This window comes from Triturus cristatus, chromosome 1_2 (genome assembly GCF_964204655.1).
Source record: "Triturus cristatus chromosome 1_2, aTriCri1.1, whole genome shotgun sequence".
In the NCBI taxonomy this organism is placed as follows: Eukaryota; Metazoa; Chordata; class Amphibia; order Caudata; family Salamandridae; genus Triturus; species Triturus cristatus.
Genome location: NC_140580.1, coordinates 606,122,338 through 606,146,172, shown reverse-complemented (window position 1 = coordinate 606,146,172; position 23,835 = coordinate 606,122,338). Strand labels below are relative to the sequence as shown.

Below are 23,835 nucleotides of genomic sequence, written 5' to 3'. Positions count from 1 at the left end.
AGATACCACTAGGGAATCTAATGGTGCAGGGCCTTTAATGTAAGAAGGGTCTGTGGGGGCGGCTTTGTATTTCTTCTCTATCCGAGGGTTTAGGACCCTGGCCCTGACTGGGTCTTTAAAAACCTCAGGGGCATGTTTAATTACGCCCTTTAACATAGGTAGAATGGCAGTGGACCTATGTGTATCGTCAAAGGTGTCTAGGAGAAAATCCTCCTCCACTGGGTCGGTATGTAACTCCACCCCGTGGTAGTGTGTTTTGCCCGTTGTAACAAATGGTGAAAACCCAAGGAATCTTCAGGAGGGGATGGCCTAGATGGATAAAGGTCATCCTGTGGGACATCTGGGATGTCCGGATTGTTATAATCATCCCATGGGTCTGGAGATCCAGTAGGGGTGGGATCTTGTGGCACATCTGCTGGATCATAGTAAGGTTCCCCCAAATCGTCTGGGACAGGAGACAAGGTGGGGGAACGATGAGGTGGAGGGGGTGGAGGTGGAGAGGGTGGAGGAGGTGGAGGAGGTGGGGAAGGCACCCTGAAAGGAGAGGTAGCAATGTCCTTTCTCTTTGGAGGTGGAGGTGAAGCTGGCTTGTCCAAGTGTCTCTTTTTTGAAGACAATGTCAAGTGTCCAGTCTTTGGATCCTTGGTGAGGGTTTTTTGCAAAGGATCCGGTGTGAAAAGCTCCTGTGACACTGGTTGTTCGGTCGGCGCCGAAGGTTTCGGGGCCGACGGCTTTTTAGGTTTGTCGAAGCCGTGCTTCCTTGGAACCTCTGTTTTTTTGGTCGGTGCCGAAGAAGGTCTCGGCACGGGAGTGTCGGTGCCGAGGGTCTTGTGATGTTTGGTCGGCGCCGGAGGAGCAGGTTTCGACACCGAAGACTTCGGTGCCGGGTTCGGTGTGGAGGTGAAGGCCGATTTTTTCTTCGGTGCCGAAGGATGTTTCTCGGCACCAGTGGTCGACTGGCTCGAGCCCGAGCTGCCGGAAGGCTTAATAGGCTTCTTTACCGGGCCCGAAGGTGGGGTGTGAGAAGCAGTGTCCTTGGTCTTCCCTAGGCCCGGAGGCGAAGGTGTGACCGAAGCCTTTTTCGGTATCGGTGTGGGCGTGGGAGGGGGAATTGTACTCACGACCCACTGCGCCGGGGTGATGTCCTCCACATCTGAGTCGTCGGCCTCGGAAGCGCTGACGAGGTCGTCGGCCTCCTGTTCGATGTCCTGCTGTCCCGGAGCTTCGACGTCATCCCCGAAGATGTCAACTGGAGCGGAGGTCGAGGAGTGCGCCATGTTGCGTCTAGCCCGTTGATCTCGAATGGTCTTTTTTGAGCGAAAAGACTTGCAGGCGGGACAGTCTCGGGCCTCATGTTCTGGGGAGAGGCAGAGGTTGCACACCTCATGGAGATCGGTGTGGGGAAACTTGGACCCACATCGAGGGCACTTCTTGAAGGGAGTTCTTTCCATCAGCCGAGACCGGAGCAGGAATAGGCCCGAAGGCCGCCGTCGACCACCGGAATCGAAGAAGTGCCGAAGAGAAGATGAGTAAGATGATTTATATCTTTGAAGAAGCTCGATGAGCGAGGATTTGTGCGTCGATCGGTGAACTGGGAAGTTCGGAACCGGAGCGCGAAGTATTACATCCGAGCCCGATGGCGGAAAAAAACAATCTGAGGATGGAGCCGAAGCCCATGCGCAATACTAACCAGAGGAGGAGTCACCGACCTTGTGACTTCCAAAGACTTTCCAAGAGGAAAAACAAACTGCAAACATCCGGGCCCAACACCAGATGGCGATCTGTGCACAGTGTATAATCTGCAGTTCATATGCCTCGAACAAGGGAGTTTAAGGCTTGGCAAGTAATTTTATATGCAAGGTCAAAGTTGCAGTAAACTGCAAACACAGGCACTGCAGTGGCAGGCCTGAGACAGGTTTGAAAGGCTACCTCTGTGGCTGGCACAATCAGTGCTACAAGCCCACATGTAGCATTTAACTTACAGGCATTCTATGGTAGACCACTTTACAAGTGGCTTACAGGTACATTAAATATGCCAATCATGTATACACCAATTACACACCAATTACACACAGTACCCCTTCCCCAGCAGGGAAGGGGTACTGTGGATCAATGCCTGAACCTAGCATTGACCAGAGAAAAATATACTAGAATGAAGGATGGTATTCATGGACCTGAGTGCGGCGTTCGACTGTGTGGTCCATGATAAGCTATGGACTATAATGGAGATAATGGTGGTCGAACCTGCTATATTAAATTTCATCAGGCAATCGTACGCAAACGCGACGGCATCAGTGCGTTATACCAAAACTGGAGATTGTACACGCTCTTAAAATCTCCAGGGAAGTAAGGCAGGGTTGTGAATTGGCCCCATTTCTCTTTTCCCTATACACAAATGAAGTTGAAAAGGCACTCACAGTGGCCACTCGGGATGTCCCCCACTTTGAAAATCAATGCTACCAATATTGGCTTATGCGGACGATGCGGTCTTAATTGCTAGAACGGGGATTGGGTTACAAAGGTTGATAACCGCGTATGTCTCTTTTATGGATTCACTACAGTTGAAAGTGAACCAAACAAAGTCCTTTGTAATAATAGCTGGGGCTACAAAAAAAGAAAAAGTGCCGCAATTCCGTGCGGATGCAGAAAAAATTGAGGTAGTGTATTCTTTTCCCTACTTGGGCATCGCCGTAAAATCCTTTGCTAGAAAACTGGGTGCTAAAACCTTTATTACTGATAAAAAATATCTATCAGGCCAGAGTAAAAGCAGCAGCGACTTATGGAGCTGGGGCCTGGGGTATGGTCGCACCGACACCACTACAAATCATTGAGAATACATTTTTTAAATCTGTAGTGGGCCTCCCTTCCTCTTTTACAAACAGTATCATATACACGGAATAGGGCTTGCCCCTCATTTCAGATTACACACAACTAGCCCCACTCCTCCTCTGGCATTCAATCTGGAGGAGAAACACAGTGCCACTGACTCAATCTATTATAAGGATTTACCTAGCTATGGACAAGTGGAAGAGGTCTAGGTGGCTTAGTTATGTAGAGTCAGCCCTACGGGAGACTGGTCTCCATGAACTTTTTAAAGATCCTCTGGTTTGTAAGAAGGTCTCTAAACAGAAAGTGACATGTTCATGCTGATGTCTGAGTACAAGCGTAAGGAATACTATAAAGAGAAACACGCAGCCCGGGCATATTGCCTTAACCCACCATTAACTGAGGGAGGTTTCTCTTACCTAGTAACTGTAAATAGGATGCAACACAGATTCATATTACTGAGGTTTCGCACTAACCTGATTCCTCTCATGTTAGGATATCCTGAAAAAACATATAATCACTCTGATTTAAGTGCGTGCCCATGTGATAATTTATCACTACAAACTGAATTGCACCTAGTTTTATTCTGCAGGCTATATGAGAATGAAAGCAATGCCCACCTCAAACCAATTTTAAATAAAATGCATTTTAAGCAGTGTCGGGTAGCACTATATTTTCTAAAAACACTACCTGACCCTCTGGTTTGTTATTCAGTTGCGTCATTCCTATGGGCCTGCATGAGGAAAAGGAAGGGGATGGCTCGCAGACTATTGAGCCCGCTAAATAACAACACAAGTACTTAGACTTAGCATATGAAATGAATTTTTTTTTAACGTTTTTAATGCATTTTTTGTCTTTACTCTAAGAATTGCGCTGAAATATTTGTAATCTTAAAACTATAATTTTGTAATAATTTTATGATGATGTATTTATGTGTGCTTTTATGATCATTTTTAACTTGATCGAATAAAGATGAATTGAATTGAATTGCCCCCCTCCTCATAACCATCAGTGTCATGAGGGACATTCAGTATGTCGTGAACCATACCAGAATCAGACCTGAAGATGGCCAGTAGCCTTTGAGAGTACTGATGTCGTAGATAAGCGTTATCTGGATGAAGAAAGACTGGTTGAGCCTTTGTAACCTTGTAGCTCAACATAGACGTGGTACAGACCAATGTTGGAATTGGATCTTGGGCCAGCGTGTGTGAAACTGGCACTGTCAATTACACTTCCTGGGAAATTTGGGATATGCTAGGACCAGCTCGGAGTCGGGTGACACTGGAAGGGTGAGATCTTCAGCTTGACACTCTTGTGCCTTCTACCAAACTTCAAGTGGCTTTCCTCTTTTGCTATTATGGTGCATGTTAGACTTGGAGTTACAGGAAGACTTTGACTAAGAGCTGAAATTTAAACAGGAAAAACCTTGTGGCCAGGACTATGGGAGACACCACAACTTGAAGTGGCAGTAGGAAATGTGCTTTGATCTTAAACTCTTTCTATCTTTGGCAACATACAGCTTTGCCTCTAATTTTCAAAGTACATGTCTCCAATTCCCAAAAAGCACACCTTTGACTCATGACCAGAGCCCAAGCACCACTAAAACATGTTGTGCAGGTCCGTGACTGACATCAGCTTCTTGAAGTCTTGCCACAGTTTGACTGTTGTCTTTTTTGGAGGGGATACTTTCCCTGGCATACTGTCACTCAAAGATTTTGAATTTGTTGGAGGACCAACATGTTGGGAGCAGAGCTACAGATTTGCATAGCAATGCAATGAAAAAAGGAATGGACGTCAGCGCACAGAGGTGGCACTTATATGCAGCTCTATTTTGTCACTCAAGGGGTGGAATGGAATCATGGAGAAGCAGCTTGGTGCCACCCACCAGCACACTCGATCATTGCTGGGCAGTTTTCCCAGATCCATTCTGACCCAGGGAGAATTCAAAAGGGAGCTATCTTCTATTAGAAGCATCCATCAGAAAGTCATCTTTTTCCCCTTTACTGTTGTGTTCTTTGTCATCTCCATGAAGCTGTGATGTTAGTAAGATGAATAAAGAGATATAATGTAACTTTAAATATTACCATATCTGAGAAATGAAGCAGTTCTCTTCTTACCACTTGGAAACCACCTTGAACATCCAGAACCACCACACATTTCTCCCATGCTCTAGAAAACTCTTTCTTGAACTGGACTTATTTATGTATTTAACTACTGTTGGTTTTAAACGAGTAACACTTTCATTGTACATGTGCTCAAATTGTTTGTGGCGAATTGAGCATGCCATAAGTATATAAAAAGAGTCATGATAAGATACAACATTGTTCTATGAGAAATAAATAAGGATTGTATTAATCAACAGATGTAAAAAGTAGGATTTGCATCTCAAGTTCAGGTAACGGCTAGAGAGACATGTTACTACTTGTAACAGGTGCAAAGCGATGTACGAAAGGTCTCTTGTATCCCACGACTCAAGAGTTGGCATAATCAATATCCCATGGGGGGAAAAGGCACCGGTAAAGTCGTAGAAGTGGAACAACTGCCATATTATTGGACCAAACAGGTTATGATTGTACTACTTACTTACACAACTCCCTTGAGTGGTAGAGTCTTCCTCAATCTTAGGGAAGCAAAGCATTTCTGAACAGAATATACCACTGGTGGTACTTTTACTCTGGCATTATAACTATAATACAATACCTTGTCCTACTTTTGAACCAGGCATCTCCAGACCTGCAATTCTTGACTAAACCAACAAGCTCTTTTCACGTATCTTGAGCATTTCACAGGAAGTGGAGAAAAATTATTCAATTAAAAAAATAACAGTATGTTCAAAACAGTTCCCCAGTGATACGTCTTGTGTGCTGTTTAAGTCTGAAACAAAGGAAGCTAAGATGTCAATAAGAAGAGACGCGAAGATATTATTATGAGGTCAGGTGGGAACCTTGCTTGACAGGCTTGTGTTTCTAACATACTTCGGAGAAAAAGTAAATGCAAGTATCTGATCTGAAATTAATGGTCCAGAAGACTATCCCAGGAATAAAAGAGTCTGTAGCAATTGTTCACACTACTAACATAAACAAGCACTGGCATAGCCAATAGGTCTCGCCTTTGGAACCTTATAAGTGTTTAGCTATGCAGGATATTCTCCTGGGTGGTGTGCCACCAGGAATTTGTGAGCTATACAACAATTAAACACAATGATGTACACATGCATACAAGTGCGCTCAATAGACAATTTCATGTTCTGTGCTGTAATATGTTTAGGGTGTATTGGTTGTAAAGGAAAGGAAAAGAAAGCAGAGCTTAGAGTTGGCGAACAACCTGTTGACAGACGGTGTTTTGTGTTTGGTAAAGGAGGGAGGGAGTTTTAAGTAGGGGTGGAAAAGTAGATTTACTCGTGGGGAGTCTTGTTGGCATTTGGTTGTGTGACGTTCTAATAATTGCGATACAATGTTGGCAGTTTGGCGGTGTTGTTTTGTGGTTGGATTTGGGACGGGGCTGCAGCTGCAGTGTTGTATTTTAGATTTTGGCTATGACGCAGTGATCATAGTCACTTGATGGCAATGTTTTGTACTTGATGTGGAAGGGGTAAAAATAGGGGCTCTGTGCCTTCAACTTGGGTACATTGCGGGACAACGTGCCACACCTTGTGGTGCTTTAGAAGTATGACAAAAGTATGACCTAAAAATGTAAAAGGTAAGACTCGGGATAGAAAGACAGGCGATAGGAGAGTACGGGGACTGGAAAAGACAGAGCCGGTATGAGTGCCAAGTGACTAGGTCGATGGTGGCAAGTCAGGAAAACCAGAAATCGGCAACTCGGTCAGCAGCATCGATCACCCTACAGCTCTACTCGCCACTGAACTCTTTCCCTCCCTTTGCACCCATGCAGAACGGCATGTGCTAACATGGCCGAACACAAGCTGTCACTGCCCGGTCCGTGACTAACTCCTCAGGTGATCCACACCACCCAGGCTCAGTCCGCTCCAACCGTGCAAGCTGCACCCGTCCATTGTTGTAGGGAGGCTCAGACAGAAGCAAGTGTGGACTCTATAGCCAATCGGCACTTTGGAATTCTCTGCGGAGTACTATGATTGGCTAAAGCCCTTCCAGTGCTCCAATCCGAGGTAATCGTACGCTGTGGTATTACCACCCACTCCCAGATGACTCGGAAATGCTACGATTGCAGGAAAATGACATCGGTTTGAAGATCAACAATGGGCGATGGGCAGTAGACCGAATGCCCGGACGGTCCCCGTAAGTAGAGGCAAGCACTCGCATTAATGTAGCTCTCCTGTAAAGCTGTCAAACCAAACTGCCTTAAAGCAATGTGTCATGTTTTGCTGTGATGTATTTAGAATGGCTTTGCTGTAAGGCAGTGTAAAGAAAGCACAGCGTAGAGTTGGCGTGCAGTCTGTGGGCAGGCGGTGTTTGGCAGATGCGGGTGCCGTGCTTGGATTTCCTAATTATTTAATAATATTTACACTGTACTTTTAATCAGATCGAATATCTAGAGAAGTCACATGAGAGTTATCTGATATTGGAGGCTCACATTAGGTATGAGTGGAGTGAACTGGAGCCAACATGGAACGTTAAACAACATGCAAGTGAAAGAAAGAGACAGAAAGAGAGAGAGAGATAGAGAGAGAGAGAGAGAGAGAGAGAGAGAGAGAGCGCGCGCGAGAGCGCGCGAGAAAGAAGAGAGGGAGGGAGAGAGAGAGAGGGAGGGAGAGAGAGAGAGAGAGACAGAGAGAGAGAGAGTGCGAGCAAAGGAGAGAGAGTGAGGGGGGAATGAAAAAAAAAGCACGGCCCGCGCTGTGTTTAATGACGCGGCCGCAGTTACCTGATCCCAAGTGGGGGAGGTGTGCTGTGTCTGCCTGCCGGAACTCAAACAAGCAGCAGCTGTATGAAGCACTCGTGCTTGTGCTGGCCTCCGCCTTGCTGGAACGAGCAGCGGCGGCCCGAGAGCCATATGTTTTCAATTAGCACGCGCGCCGCTGCTCGCTCCCGCAAGGTGGATGCCAACACAAGTGTGCTTGAAAAGGAGCAGACTGATTTCTAAAGGTCATCTCCTAGTACAGCGCATGCGCGCTGCCTAGGCAAGACCTAGAAAGAATGAGAGTGCATAAGAATAAGTTCTCAAATGAATTTTATTAATGGATTCTCACCTTACCCCACATCACTGGAAATAGCCTCTAAAGATACCATATGAACTATTTTAGGATGACTAATAAGATTATCAATAGTAGAATGTAAAGGGTTTTGAAAACAAGCTGGTTTTACAGGGAATATCATCTTGTATTCATCATTCATCCTCAGTAATCTGACCACCTTTGTTACAAGTGAGAAATGAAACAGTTGGCTAAGTTAAACCCAAACGCTCCTCTACAGTCATGAGATCTATTTCTTGATATAGTAGAAAGAATAAATGCACAAATCTTTTTGAACCGTAATACTTGCTTGAAGATTCGGCAATGAAGCCATTCCATGCCAGAAATCTCATTATGCAGATGTTTCATATTTTGGTACCTGACTGAAATTTATGTAATAAAGATTATAAGCTCCAAATTGTATTCACTATCAGAAGGAATTGTGATTCTAATAGCCTTCAAATCCATATTACACAATACTAGAAGATCACAGTTCCATTCATTATCTACACTAAGTAATATAGTCAGTCCTCCCTTTGCACAGATGTTTTTAGAAGGACCTACAGGATTTTAAATTTCCAAATAAAAGGGACCACTGATGGCTCTGAAAAAATGTTTCTGCTACGATTCCCAAAGGAAAATGGATCCCTTCGGGACCCCTTCCCATTTGCGAATGGATTGCCACCTACTTGAAGTAGGTGGTGAAATGCGAATGTTTTGCAACCGCATTTCGGTTGCAAAACTTTCATACATACAGCTGAGATTCAGTATTAGGAAGGGACGCCCTAAACATGCCCTTTCCTAATACCGACTCCCAAACCCATTTTCCAATTCGGTAACAGGTTACCGAATAGCAAAAAAGAGGTTGGTACATTGGAAAAGTGAATCGGCCTGAATGCAAACGCAAAATAGCTTCATACATGTGGCCCAATATCTCTTCAGTGTGATTTTACCTTGCTACAAAAATGTAACCTCTTGTATCCTACTTTTGGTAAAATACCTTTTGTTAACACAAAAACACATGAAAAATTCCATGGCTTAAAACATATATGTAAATGTACAGAGTACACTTTGCGGTTTATTACTAGTGCTGGCGGAGGTGAACATCATGACTCACTCGAGGCTTCACCTCTCATGAGTCCTGGCCCCTTCCACACTCAACAATGATAATAAACATAGTATTACACTCTGTAAATCTGCATATATAGTATATATTGTGTATAGGCAAGCACCCAAAATTATTATGAACCAATAAAAACTTTCACGTTACTAACTTATTAGTACACAACCACATCATGTTACCCTCGTCAGAAGGAGGGGTCAGAGGTCATAACTTGAGATAACTCAGGACAGCAGGACCTGGTGAAAGGAAGAGCAAATACATACTTTTGTACAGGTTACCACACTAAAGGTTTGGGGTGCTAACTGAAGCACTTGTTACCCCATAAGTCTTGGGGGCATATGAATCAAAAAAACGTTTTGCGAGTCGTTAATAGCGAATTTTAGCAAGTCGCTATTAAGGACTCGCAAAATGCAATGTATGTAGGTTTTGCAATAATAATTGCGATTAATACATATTCCTTAATTGTGAATCGCAAATTGCGATTCACAATTAAGGAATACCTTCCCATTCATTCCTATGGGCCTAGAGGCCCATAGGAATGAATGGGAAGACATTCGCAATTTGCGAGTACCCATTAGGTACTCGCAAATTGTGAATGCAATCTCAAGGGTGCAAGGGTGTCAAAAGGACACCCTGTTGCACCCCAGAAAAATGCATGTGTGCACATGTGGTGCACATACATGTCCTAAGGGCATGTATGTGCGCCACATGGCACTTTGAAAAATGCAAAAAAGTGAATTTTTCTAGGAAATCGCAAATTACCACCAACTTGAAGTTGGTGGTAATTTGCGATTCCTTAAGGGCAACTCGCTAATTTCGGGTGCTTCCAGAATAGCATTTAAGGAATCGCAATTTGCAATTCCTTAAATGCATTCGCAAATTAGGGAAGCGCAAATTTTGAGATTCCCTATTTTGCGATGGCCTTTTGGGATGATACATCCCAAATGGCTTTTTCACGTACGCAAACGGGCCGATTCTGAGAATCGGCCCGTTTGCGAATGGGAATAAGGTACGATACATATGCTCCTTAGAGGTTTATATATTTATTTTCGTTTTCATTTGTTAATTCATTCAGTGTTTCACCTGTAATTTGTAAGTACATTTGATTCTTGAAACTTGTTATGATTTCAAATAAGTTTTAACAAATAAATTACTTACTTACACTTGCAGAATAACATCTTACCTAGTGTGCAGAAAAATCAGTCATAATATAACAGGGGTGTAATGGAAGAGCTAAATTAATTTGAGCAGAAGGATGGGCTAGGAAGTTTTAAAGAAGAAAATACAAGGCAGAAACATTGTGGGCACATGCGATGATGGACAGGAGATAATTTCCCCCATTACCTAACTGCCAGCATAACAAAAAGTAATACAAAGAAGTGAGCTGGAAAGATGAAGTTGCCACAACTGGGAGTAGTAATAAATAAGCGGAGAACATTTGGCACGAAAGCACAAACAGCATGAATCCTTCGGGAGAGAGGATGATCTGAACAAGTTGTTCCAATGGGTCTGAGATATATTTAGAACCATAGGCCAGATGTACTAAAAGGTTTTGTGGTTGCAAACAGTTCACATCTGTTTGTAGACACAAAAGAATGTTTTCTCTATGTACTAAAGACATTTTATGAGTCAGTACATTTTTACCGACTCATAAAAATGGCTTTATGACTCCATAATGAATCGCAATTTCAGCAGGGGTATGTTCTGGCCATTTGTTTCAAAGAGTGATTCAGCATGGGATGTATTAATAATTTGGTATCGAAATCCAGTAGCAAATCATCGAAAAATTATCAATTTTCGAGTGGGGTTGGTAATGCCATTACCGAAAGGAAATAGTACATTTGGGACTGCTTTGTGAGTATTGAGAACGTGTGTTGGGTAGTAGGCAGTGGTATAGGCTACCACAGTCAACAATCAAACAAACCTTTCATGAAAATAAAACTTGTCTTTTTAAACTCAGCATCTTTTAGGGAAATGGGCTGCATTTAAAAAAAAAGTTTCTTTATTGAAAGGTTTTCACAGACATGGTGGACTGCCTCTTTGATGACTAGCAATCACAGTGTGTTGCAGTTTGCAATCTACCTCATTGATATCCATGATGGAGGAGGAATTGAGACCCACTCCAATTTGGAAATTGCAACCTGTAATTAGTTTTTCGGGCCTCATATCCTGAAAAAGTGTAGTTTGAATACATATTCAGAGATTAGAATGTTTGACATGTCTGAACGGTATTGCATTGCGAAATATGGGTGATTTTCAGATAGACTAAAGATCAGCTGGACGAAATTTGCAGCAATTGTTATTAGCGAGTAGACACAAAGTTTTGAACAATTCTGATCTGAGTGAGAGAAGGTTGGGTGGTATGCTTTTCTGGTTTGCCATGTGAGGGTAGATAACATCCTGTTAGTGACTGTAAAAAAGACAGCAGCGAATCTTAAGATGGGCTTCTGGTGGTGAGCACTCAAAACCATGTTACCAGAGATTACAGTGAGTGAGACTAAGTAAGTGAGACACACTCACAGCAGAGATGAAAAAACGGGTGGTCCAAAAAGCCAAGATTCTTGAGGGGTTAGATGGGTCGGAACTCATTTCTTACAGTGGTCAGGAACTCTGGGCACTGGCCCCATGTAAGGGGGAGCCCAAAATTGTTGACCTACGAAGTGGTATTAAGCAATTTGGGGCCAGACCGGTCGGTAACGCTGAAATTTACCGAATTTCGGCGTTACCAACCGGTATTTAGCCATTCCTAATGTAGGTAAGGAATCGGTAAATAAGGAATCGGTAAATACAGATTCCTTATTGCTCTTGCATTTAAGGAATCGGTAATACCGATTCCTTTAATGCAATGTAGGAAGCACATTAAAGAGTGCTTTTGAGCCTTAAGAAATCGGTAATTACCACCAACTTCAAGTTGGTGGTAATTATCGATTTCCTTTAAAAAATCACTTAGGGCATGTATGTGCACCACATGTGCACACATGCACATTTCAGGGGTGCAACAGGGTGTCCTTTTGACACCCTGGCACCCTTGAAAGTGCTCCCGCTATTAGCGATTCGGTAATACCAAATCGCTAATAGTGAATGTCTTCACATTCATTCCTATGGGTCTCCAATCCCATAGAAATGAATGGGTAGGTATTCCTTATTACCGAATCTCAATTACTGATTCGGTAACAAGGAATATTAAGGATTCTGTTCTTTTTACCGAATCTTTACCTACATAGGAAATACCGATTTCTTAATAGCGAATCGGTAAAATTTGCTATTAAGAAATCGGTATTTCAGATTTACCTACATCTGGCCCTTGGTGTTTTGCATTTTTAGCAGATTAGCAGATAATGAAATGTAGGCTCCTTCTGACCCTAAATAAAATGCTACATTCATAGTATATGTATACATTTCTGACTCTAACAGCCTTGCTTCTTTCACTGTCTAAAGTAGAGACTTGAAAAAATATAACTTGGGTTGTTGTTGGTTTTCCAGACCATGTACAGAGACTACTGTAGTTCTTGGTCATTCTCCGTTCTGGTCCATCCTTGTGAACCAGGGCGACAAGAGGGTTGGGGAAACTCCGTTTTTACAGATCTGCAGATCTCACTGCAGATGGCTACACAACTCTGAAGACCAGGAGAAATCTTACCAGAGTGGAATCTTTTGACTAGCGCCACTGTCAGTGCTGCCCTTTCAAATACACGACTCGCGAATAACCATTCCAGTGGAGCGAGTTGGTCACTTTACCAAATAATAAGCATAACAGGCAACCAATCCTTTCAATGCAAGAATGGCTCCTGTCACACAAAAAAATAACTTTTCCTTCAGTGCAACCACCAGTTTCATCAAATGTGCACAACGGAATATAGAAAAACAATGGCTGTACTTACACTATGTCCCCTGAAGATTTTTGTAGGAGCTGAAGGATATCTCTTTTTTTGGCGTGACGCAACATTTGCACAAACATATGAAAGCGCCTTGTTGACAATGGCTTGGAGAGGTTGATTCTCATTGGTCGCTTCCCTGACTCCTTCAGATAGGTAATCAACTAAAAACAGCACAATAAACAGAATATTAAACACCCAAAAGTGTGACATCCCAATTCACTGTTACACAGAGCTCAGTGTAAAGTAATCAGCTAATTACTACATGGTAAAAAAACAGCCAACTGCTATCTCATGTTGACATGGAACATACATTTCTAACAGCAGCTATCACAGTCAAGTAAAATCATTTAGAAAATATATTTGAAAACTGGTACAATGATGCTTAGTATCTGATTCTCTTTGGTATGCAAATAGTGAATCTGGTGCAAACTCCTATTTGAACCAGACTCGTTGTCACAATGTAGGCACCAATTACACTTCCATTTAGTTTTTGCTCACTGCATTTTTGACAAGTGTTAGATCTGGGGGTCTCTAGTTGGCAGGGTAGGTACCACTGTCCAAGTAGGGACCCTTGCTTCTAGTCAGGGAAAGGGGGATACACTGTTAAGATAACCCCTGCTCACCCTCTAGGTAGCTTGGCCTGAGCAGTCTAGGCTATCAAAGGCAATGTGTAAAGTATTTGTACCAACACTCACAGCAACACAGTGAAAACACCACAGATTTACTCCACACCAGTTTTAGAAAAATAATGTATCTTTACTAAAAACTTCACAAGACCAAATACTACAGACAAACCAACATATAATTCAAAAGGTTACTTTAAAGATAGTTCAAGAGTTTGCAGAAAGTACTCCAGGATGTCAAAATCAGTGTCCTGCACAATGCGACTCTCAATGCACAAAATGCGACACTCTCGTGCCCAACAGTACCTGTAGTTGCGATAAGGTTCCCAAAAGCTATAACAAGGAAGATGGCAAAGGCGATGCGATGCTCCTGAGATCCTGGGGAGGCTTTGCAGCAGCCCTGCTTCACGCAGCAGAGGTGGATGCGCCGGCTCCGATCTGTAGGGGGAGGATGCGATACCTTTGGCTTTCGTTGCGTAGGTTTCTTGGGGGGAAGCCTCACGCACAGGTTCGATGCGACACTCTTCGATGTGGTGCGATGCGTGGCGCAGCGTTGCCTTCCGGCGCCGCAACTCTCGATGCGCCACGGAACGGGACTCTGCGTCGACGCACGCAGCGACTGGAGACTTTTCACGCACCGGCAGTGGTGCGGCCCGCAAACTGGTTCTGCGACGACCCTCGCAGCGTCAGGAATCTTCTCGCACCGGGACAATGCTCGACGCACTCGGCGATGCGGGGACCCTGCGTGTTGCGATGGTGCCGCGATGAAATTTTCCTCGCACTCTCGTCTTGCGACACGCAATCGGATGATGCGTTGGGTACCAGTCACTCTTGTTCACGCTTCTGCTTCCCAGCTCCCAAACACAGCAAAACGACCTCCTGAGGCCCCAAGACTGGGCGAGCACTCCAAGGCAGGTCAGAACTCTCTCAGCAGAGTTCCAGGGGAGCTGGTGGTGAAGTCCTTTTGTTCCTGGGACTTCTTAACAGGGAGCCAGCTCTTCTCAGGCCCTTGGAGATCAGAATCAAAAGAAGGGGACACAGCAAAGTCCTTCCCCTCTCCTTGGCAGCAAAGCAAAACAGCAAGCAGGCAGTCTTCTCCTCTTCAGTCCTTTTCAGCTTTCTCCTTGGCAGAGGTTTCTTCTTAGTTCCAAAGTGATCTAAAGTTTTAGGTGTCTGGGGTCCTCTTCTTATACCCCTCCAAGCCTTTGTCTCTCTTTGTTCCAGTGGGGGGATTCCCCTGCTCAAACCGGTTCCTGGGTGTGCTCTGCTCTGGAGCACCTGGTTCCTTTCAGAGTGAGGGGCAGGGTTGTTAGACGCTCAGCAGGAGGTGGAGCCTTCTTTGTGCCAGCAGAGGCCTCAGCCTGGCCAGCAGGGGGTGGAGCCAGCTTTGTGTTTGGCAGGGACAGCCCTATTCAAACCCAGGGACTACTCCTCCCACCCATCTAAAGCAGATCTCCCTATTCACCCTGCTGCTGACTCATCCAGGCTCCTGGAGCCACCTGGCCCATCACATGACACCCTTCAGCCAACCAGCACACAGGCACACAGGAAGGTTAAACAGGAGAATAGCTACTTTTTAAAAACTGCTATTCTCACACAGTGAATTTAAAAACCATCTTGCTAAAAAGATGTATAATTAAATTCTGAACACAGAGATACCAAACTTGGATTTTCTATCTTGCCCTTATGGGAAGATAGGCATGTAAACAGCCTTCCCCATTCTATCCTATGGGCAAGATAGCCTCTCAGCAGTGAAAAACGAAAATGGCTGTAATTCACTACCAGGGCATGTTACACACCTCAGTACATGCCCTACCTTTCAGATACACTGCACCCAGCCCAGGGGGGTACCTAGGGCCACCATAGGGATGCCTTACATGTACAGAAAGGGAAGGATAAGGCCTGGTCAGTGGGTGCACTGGCCAGGTCGACATGGCAGTCCTGGACTGCACATAGGCACTGCAAGCAGGCCTAAGACATCATTTTAGCGCTACTCCTGTGGGTGGCACAATCAGTGCTGCAGCCCACTAGTAGCATTTGAATCACCAGCCCTGGCACACGCAGTGCACTTTACTAGGGGCTAACAGGTGAAACAAATATACCAATCATGGATAACCAATCAACACAATAATTTACCAAGGGAGCACTTGCACTTTGACACTGATCAGCAGTGGCAAAGTGCCCAAAGCATCTAAACCAGCAAAATCGAAATCCAGCATAGCATCAAAAATACAGGAGGTAGAGGCAAAAAGTCAGGGGTAGCCACGCCAAAGATGCCAGGTCTAACACGTGTCCCCTCCAGCTAAAAGTGGGGAGAACTACCCACCCTCTTGGGAGTTCTCATCGCTAAGGCGGAAGAACCTGGACAGACCATCAGCGTTGGCGTGTTCTGTACCGGGGCGGTGTTCCACCGTAAAGTCTATCCCCTGTAGGGAAATGGACCACCTCAACAGCTTAGGATTCTCACCCCTCATCTGCATCAACCCTCTGAGGGGCCTGTGGTCCGTCTGAACCCGGAAGTGAGTCCCAAACAAGTAGGGCCTCAGCTTCTTCAGCGCCCAGACCACAGCAAAAGCTTCCCTTTCAATCGCACTCCACCTCTGTTCCCTGGGAAGTAGCCTCCTACTAATGAAAGCTACAGGTTGGTCCAAGTCCTCATCATTTAGTTGTGAGAGCACCGCTCCCACTCCATGCTCAGAAGCGTCTGTCTGCACTATGAACTCCTTGGAGAAGTCAGGCGCCTTGAGTACAGGTGCTGTACACATGGCCTCCTTCAGGGCATCAAAAGCTTCTTGGCAGGCACTGGTCCAAATCACTTTCTTCGGTAACTTCTTGGAAGTTAGTTCTGTCAAGGGAGCAACAATGGTGCCATACCCCTTGACAAAACGGCGATAGTACCCGGTGAGTCCTAAGAAGGCTCTCACCGCTGTCTGGGTTTTGGGGGGTTCCCAAGCCCGGATGGTATCTATCTTGGCTTGTAGGGGCGCCACCTGGCCGCTTCCTACCTGGTGTCCCAAATACACCACCGAACCCTGCCCTATCTGGCACTTACTGGCCTTGATAGGGAGGCCTGCACTATGCAGAGCCTTCAACACTGCGCAGAGGTGTTGCAAGTGTTCTTCCCAAGTGGAACTGAACACAGCAATGTCATCCAGATATGCGGCGCTGAATTGCTCCAGCCCGGACAGTACCTGGTTGACCAGTCTCTGGAATGTGGCAGGGGCGTTCTTCAACCCAAAGGGCATGACACGGAACTGGAAGTGCCCCTCTGGAGTTGAAAACGCAGACCTCTCCTTGGCCCCATCAGTTAAGGCAATCTGCCAGTACCCAGAAGTTAAGTCAAACGTACTGAGGTAGTTGGCAGCTCCCAACCGATCCACGAGCTCATCAGCTCTGGGGATGGGGTGTGCGTCAGTCTTCGTGACAGCATTGAGCCCACGGTAGTCCACACAAAACCTAAGTTCTGGAGTGGCACCTGGCGCAGCAGCTTTCGGTACAAGTACCACTGGGCTAGCCCAGGGGCTGCTGGAGGGCTCAATCACCCCTAGCTCCAACATCTTAGAAACCTCCTTCTTGATGCTGGCCCTGACCTTGTCAGCCACCCGGTAAAACTTCTGTTTCACAGGCATGCTATCTCCCGTGTCCATGTCATGGACACACCAGTTGGTGATACCGGGGGTCAGGGAGAACAGAGATGCAAACTGCCCCAACACATGGCGACAGTCCCTCTGCTGTTCTGGGGTCAGGGTGGGCGAGAGGACCACTCCATCCACTGACCCATCTTGCTCCTTAGCTGCCAGGAGGTCAGGAAGAGGATCGCTATCCTCCTCCATCCCTGCATCTGTAGCAAGTAGCATTGTTATTTCAGACCTCTCAAAATGGGGTTTGAGGCGGTTCACGTGTAGGACCCTCATGGGGTTCCTGGGAGATCGCAAGTTGACCAGGTAGGTCACCTCACTCTTGCGCTCCACCACCTCATATAGCCCAGTCCACTTGTCCTGGAGCGCGCAAGGCTCCACTGGCGCCATCACCCACACCATCTGCCCAGGTTGAAATTCCATCAGAGTGGTATGCTGGTCATACCACCTCTTCATCTCATCCTGGCTGGCTTCCAGGTTCGCCTGAGCGAGGGCCCGGAAGCGCTGTGTCTGGTTGCGGATGGACAGCACATAGCTGAACACATCCTGAGGGGTTTTCCCCGGGGATTTCTCCCAACCCTCCTTCACCAGACTGAGAGGTCCTCTAACAGGGTGCCCGTACAAAAGCTCAAAGGGACTGAACCCTAGAGACTTTTGTGGTACCTCCCTGTAGGCAAATAATAGGCATGGCAAAAAGACGTCCCACTTCTGTCTCATGGGCTCTGTCAGCCCCATGATCATGCCTTTCAGGGTCCGGTTGAACCTTTCAACCAACCCATTTCCTTGAGGGTGGTAAGGAGTGGTGAACTTATAAGTTACCCCACACTCCTCCCACAGAGACTTCATATACCTGGAGATGAAGTTGGTACCCCGGTCAGATACCACCTCTTTGGGGAAACCCACACGGGAAAAGATCCCCATCAACGCACGGCCCACCACCGGGGCTGTAGTTGTCCTGAGAGGGATAGCCTCCGGGTACCGGGTGGCATGATCCACCAGGATGAACCTGTTGCCTAAGGCGGTCCTGGGGTCCAGTGGCCCCACAATATCTATCCCCACCCGCTCGAAAGGGGTGCTCACTACAGGAAAAGGCTGGAGAGGGCCATTGCATTTTCCTCCAGCCTTGCCACTTGCCTGGCAAGTCTGGCATGATTTACAAAAGGAAGCGACGTCCGTCTTCATCCCGGGCCAATAAAAGTGGGTGGCAAGCCTTTGTCGGGTCTTGTCCTGCCCGAGATGTCCTGCAAGCGGCACGTCGTGAGCCAGACCCAGTAGGAAGTCTCTGAACCCTGCGGGTACCACCAGGGTACGTGATCCACTGGGCTCAGCAAACCTAGGCTCACTGTACAACAAGTCATTCTCCCAGTAGAGAAAAAAGTTCTTCGGATCAGCACCTGCTGCCTGGTCTGCAGCCTGGTGCCGCAGACCTTCAAGAGTAGGGCATGTCTTCTGCGCACGGCAGAACTCCTCTCTGGAGGGACCACCCTCTTGCTGCCAATGGGTCAGCTCAGGTATGTCTCCCAGCTCAGCGACCTGTTCCCCTGTAGGCTCCAGGGCATCCCCCGTAGGTTCTGCTCCTTCCTGGACCGTGGGAACAGCGGGGGTGGACGTACCACGCCCCTTGCCCTTCCTCTTCCTGGCAGGGACCTGGGCCACTGTTTCAAGCTCCAGGTCTGCTTCACCACCCTGTCTGGCTGCCATGGACCGGGTGGTCACACAGACCCACTCAGGCAAACCCAACATCTCCAAATGAGCCTGGCGTTCCACCTCGTTCCACGGGGAACTCTCCAGGTCATTACCTAGCAGACAGTCTACTGGCATGGATGGACTCACAACAACTTTGAGAGGACCTGAGACCCCCCCCCCCCACTCAAAGGGAACATGTGCTACCTTGCAAAGGCGCACAGAGTTGTCAGCTGACACTACTGGGTGAAGTATGTCTGGAATGATCAGCTCCTCAGGGACCCACTGACACCTGACCGTAGTCACACTGGCTCCAGTGTCCCTGAGAGCCTCCACCCTCCTCCCATTGATGGTCACCCACTGCCTGTACTTCTTAGTGTTATCAGGGACAGGGGTTTCCTGGACCATCTCTGTGTCTCCTAAAGAGACAAGGGACATAACTGCTAAACCCTCCAAATCACTAGAAATTAAATCCCCCCCAAAAGCTACACTAGCTATACCCGGTGTTGGAGCACCAGTGGGTGCCTGGGATTTCTTGGGACACACAGGAGCTTTGTGACCCAATTCCTGACAGTGATAACACTTAATGGGACCCTTGTTATCCGACCTGCCCTTAGGGGGCCAGGTTGGTTTGGGTTTTGACTTGGGGGGCTGGGACTGGTTACCCTGGGAACTATTTTGGGGCCCTTGTGAGAACTCCTTTTGGTTACCCTTGTCCCCCCCACTCTTCTGCTGGGGACCCTGCCCACCTTTGGCAATGGTACCCACAATTCCTCTGTGGACCCTGGTACTGGTCCAGCGGTCCGCCTCCTTAGCAAGCTCAATGGGGTCCGTCAACTTGCTATCTAAAAGATGCTGGCGCAGCTCTGGAACACATAGACTACTCAAGTGCTCCCAACTAATTAAATGTAACAACCCCTTATAATCAGTTACCTTGCTGCCCTTCATCCAACCTTCCAGTGCCCGCGAGTACAGATTCACACACTCCATCCAAGTCGCAGACTCTTTCTTCTTGGAATTTCTAAACTGCAGTCTATACTGCTCTGGAGTAAGTCCATACCTGAGACATAGGGCCTCCTTCATATTGGGATAGGTCATGGTACCTGCTAATTCTAAGGGCTCTAGAGCACTCCTCCCAGAAGCCTCAAAATGTTTCCACAGGCCCGCCCCCCAATGCTGTTCAGGCACACCATTCATCCTCAATGCAATTTCATACGATGTGAACCAGGCATAGATATCCTCACTCCCGTTATAATTCTGCACTAAATCTTTGGGGATATATACTTTACCCCCCTGCACTGGCTGTGCGCTGCCACCATTTGAACCGGACTCCACCTGCTTGGCCTTGATGTCCAGTTCTCTCATGCTCACTTCATGAGCCAGAAGCAATTTCTTCTCCTCCAAGGCACGGGCATTCTTGCTCTCCTCCGCCGCCTTGTCTACTTCTGATTGCTTCATTTTCATTTTCATAATTTCCAATTCATGGTTTCTCACCCTTTGATTCTCCTCCAACTCCTCTGGAGTGAGCCCCCTACTGGAATGGGAGCTGCCAGCCCTTGAGACTGGTCTGCCCACAGGCAGATCTTGGGGAACAAAACCATCCTCTTCATTTGCATCACTTTCCTCTTGGGCCTCCCACCAGGCCTTCAGGACTCTTTGTAGCACATCCTTTCTAGCTCCGCTTTTAAAAGAGCAACCACGGTCTTTGCAGAATTGCTTGAGATCTTCAACTTTGTATGAATATAAATCCGCAATGGAAAACTCCAATTCTGCCCTCTCACTTGTTGCCACCTGAGACATGATGCTCTTGAAGAGTTACCCAAAAATAGAATAAAAAAATACAGTATGTGGTTGCGTATTGGTCTGCACTTAAACTAGTGATGTACACCAATTACTGTGGGTCAAGTACAAATACAAGTTCAATCCTCACCGCTGACCACCAATGTTAGATCTGGGGGTCTCTAGTTGGCAGGGTAGGTACCACTGTCCAAGTAGGGACCCTTGCTTCTAGTCAGGGAAAGGGGGATACACTGTTAAGATAACCCCTGCTCACCCTCTAGGTAGCTTGGCCTGAGCAGTCTAGGCTATCAAAGGCAATGTGTAAAGTATTTGTACCAACACTCACAGCAACACAGTGAAAACACCACAGATTTACTCCACACCAGTTTTAGAAAAATAATGTATCTTTACTAAAAACTTCACAAGACCAAATACTACAGACAAACCAACATATAATTCAAAAGGTTACTTTAAAGATAGTTCAAGAGTTTGCAGAAAGTACTCCAGGATGTCAAAATCAGTGTCCTGCACAATGCGACTCTCAATGCACAAAATGCGACACTCTCGTGCCCAACAGTACCTGTAGTTGCGATAAGGTTCCCAAAAGCTATAACAAGGAAGATGGCAAAGGCGATGCGATGCTCCTGAGATCCTGGGGAGGCTTTGCAGCAGCCCTGCTTCACGCAGCAGAGGTGGATGCGCCGGCTCCGATCTGTAGGGGGAGGATGCGATACCTTTGGCTTTCGTTGCGTAGGTCTCTTGGGGGGAAGCCTCACGCACAGGTTCGATGCGACACTCTTCGATGTGGTGCGATGCGTGGCGCAGCGTTGCCTTCCGGCGCCGCAACTCTCGATGCGCCACGGAACGGGACTCTGCGTCGACGCACGCAGCGACTGGAGACTTTTCACGCACCGGCAGTGGTGCGGCCCGCAAACTGGTTCTGCGACGACCCTCGCAGCGTCAGGAATCTTCTCGCACCGGGACGATGCTCGACGCACTCGGTGATGCGGGGACCCTGCGTGTTGCGATGGTGCCGCGATGAAATTTTCCTCGCACTCTCGTCTTGTGACACGCAATCGGATGATGCGTTGGGTACCAGTCACTCTTGTTCACGCTTCTGCTTCCCAGCTCCCAAACACAGCAAAACGACCTCCTGAGGCCCCAAGACTGGGCGAGCACTCCAAGGCAGGTCAGAACTCTCTCAGCAGAGTTCCAGGGGAGCTGGTGGTGAAGTCCTTTTGTTCCTGGGACTTCTTAACAGGGAGCCAGCTCTTCTCAGGCCCTTGGAGATCAGAATCAAAAGAAGGGGACACAGCAAAGTCCTTCCCCTCTCCTTGGCAGCAAAGCAAAACAGCAAGCAGGCAGTCTTCTCCTCTTCAGTCCTTTTCAGCTTTCTCCTTGGCAGAGGTTTCTTCTTAGTTCCAAAGTGATCTAAAGTTTTAGGTGTCTGGGGTCCTCTTCTTATACCCCTCCAAGCCTTTGTCTCTCTTTGTTCCAGTGGGGGGATTCCCCTGCTCAAACCGGTTCCTGGGTGTGCTCTGCTCTGGAGCACCTGGTTCCTTTCAGAGTGAGAGGCAGGGTCGTTAGACGCTCAGCAGGAGGTGGAGCCTTCTTTGTGCCAGCAGAGGCAGAGTCCTCAGCCTGGCCAGCAGGGGGTGGAGCCAGCTTTGTGTTTGGCAGGGACAGCCCTATTCAAACCCAGGGACTACTCCTCCCACCCATCTAAAGCAGATCTCCCTATTCACCCTGCTGCTGACTCATCCAGGCTCCTGGAGCCACCTGGCCCATCACATGACACCCTTCAGCCAACCAGCACACAGGCACACAGGAAGGTTAAACAGGAGAATAGCTACTTTCTAAAAAGTGCTATTCTCACACAGTGAATTTAAAAACCATCTTGCTAAAAAGATGTATAATTAAATTCTGAACACAGAGATACCAAACTTGGATTTTCTATCTTGCCCTTATGGGAAGATAGGCATGTAAACAGCCTTCCCCATTCTATCCTATGGGCAAGATAGCCTCTCAGCAGTGAAAAACGAAAATGGCTGTAATTCACTACCAGGGCATGTTACACACCTCAGTACATGCCCTACCTTTCAGATACACTGCACCCAGCCCAGGGGGGTACCTAGGGCCACCATAGGGATGCCTTACATGTACAGAAAGGGAAGGATAAGGCCTGGTCAGTGGGTGCACTGGCCAGGTCGACATGGCAGTCCTGGACTGCACATAGGCACTGCAAGCAGGCCTAAGACATCATTTTAGCGCTACTCCTGTGGGTGGCACAATCAGTGCTGCAGCCCACTAGTAGCATTTGAATCACCAGCCCTGGCACACGCAGTGCACTTTACTAGGGGCTAACAGGTGAAACAAATATACCAATCATGGATAACCAATCAACACAATAATTTACCAAGGTAGCACTTGCACTTTGACACTGATCAGCAGTGGCAAAGTGCCCAAAGCATCTAAACCAGCAAAATCGAAATCCAGCATAGCATCAAAAATACAGGAGGTAGAGGCAAAAAGTCAGGGGTAGCCACGCCAAAGATGCCAGGTCTAACAACAAGCTAACTCCAGAATGGGAAATAACATCGGCTATTAACATATTATCTCCCATTATCACGTGTGGAATGGGGCGCAACTTGCGTTCTTGGATAATACCGAAATCTGCACAGCCAATATTTACTGTGTGCACAATGTATGCCAAGATAAAGAATTAATTGAGCACTCGGCAGACTTGGGGCCTTACATTTACATTCACTACTTCAGTGTGCTTATCCAATCTCACCAGCATTAAATGAATTCAGATGACTGCTAATGTAAATTCTACTCCAAATATAATCAGGGGAAACTGCTGCCAATAAGCACTTACAGCATTACTCAGAATTTCGAGCTCTGTGCATTAGAATTTACCAGCCCCAATAACCAAGGTCAAAGTGTTCAGATATGGATCAATGTTTATCAAATTGCACTTTAAATGTAATATATGAGAATGCAATCTATGTACTAGTGTATTAAAATGACTTAGAGACGCTGCAAGAGCTGAAAGCTGATTCAGAGACCCTGCGAGAGCTGAGACGAGATGCTGCAAGATGCTCCTTCCACCCACACCCCACTTTACAGGAGC

The 23,835-nt window shown here is 46.8% G+C and overlaps 1 protein-coding gene across 2 annotated transcripts in view; it reads right to left on the bottom strand.

The window, feature by feature from the left end:
- Positions 1–23,835, bottom strand: part of LOC146867721 (microsomal triglyceride transfer protein large subunit-like) — a 374,501-nt gene that overhangs the window by 188,932 nt on the left and 161,734 nt on the right. For both annotated transcript variants that reach the window (XR_014962100.1, XM_085607151.1), the window contains exon 9: positions 12,983–13,140. Coding sequence is in view for 1 of the 2 variants with exons in the window: in XM_085607151.1 (XP_085463277.1) it covers positions 12,983–13,140 (158 nt within the window). In the remaining variant the exon portion in view is untranslated. The remainder of the gene's footprint in view (positions 1–12,982; positions 13,141–23,835) is intronic.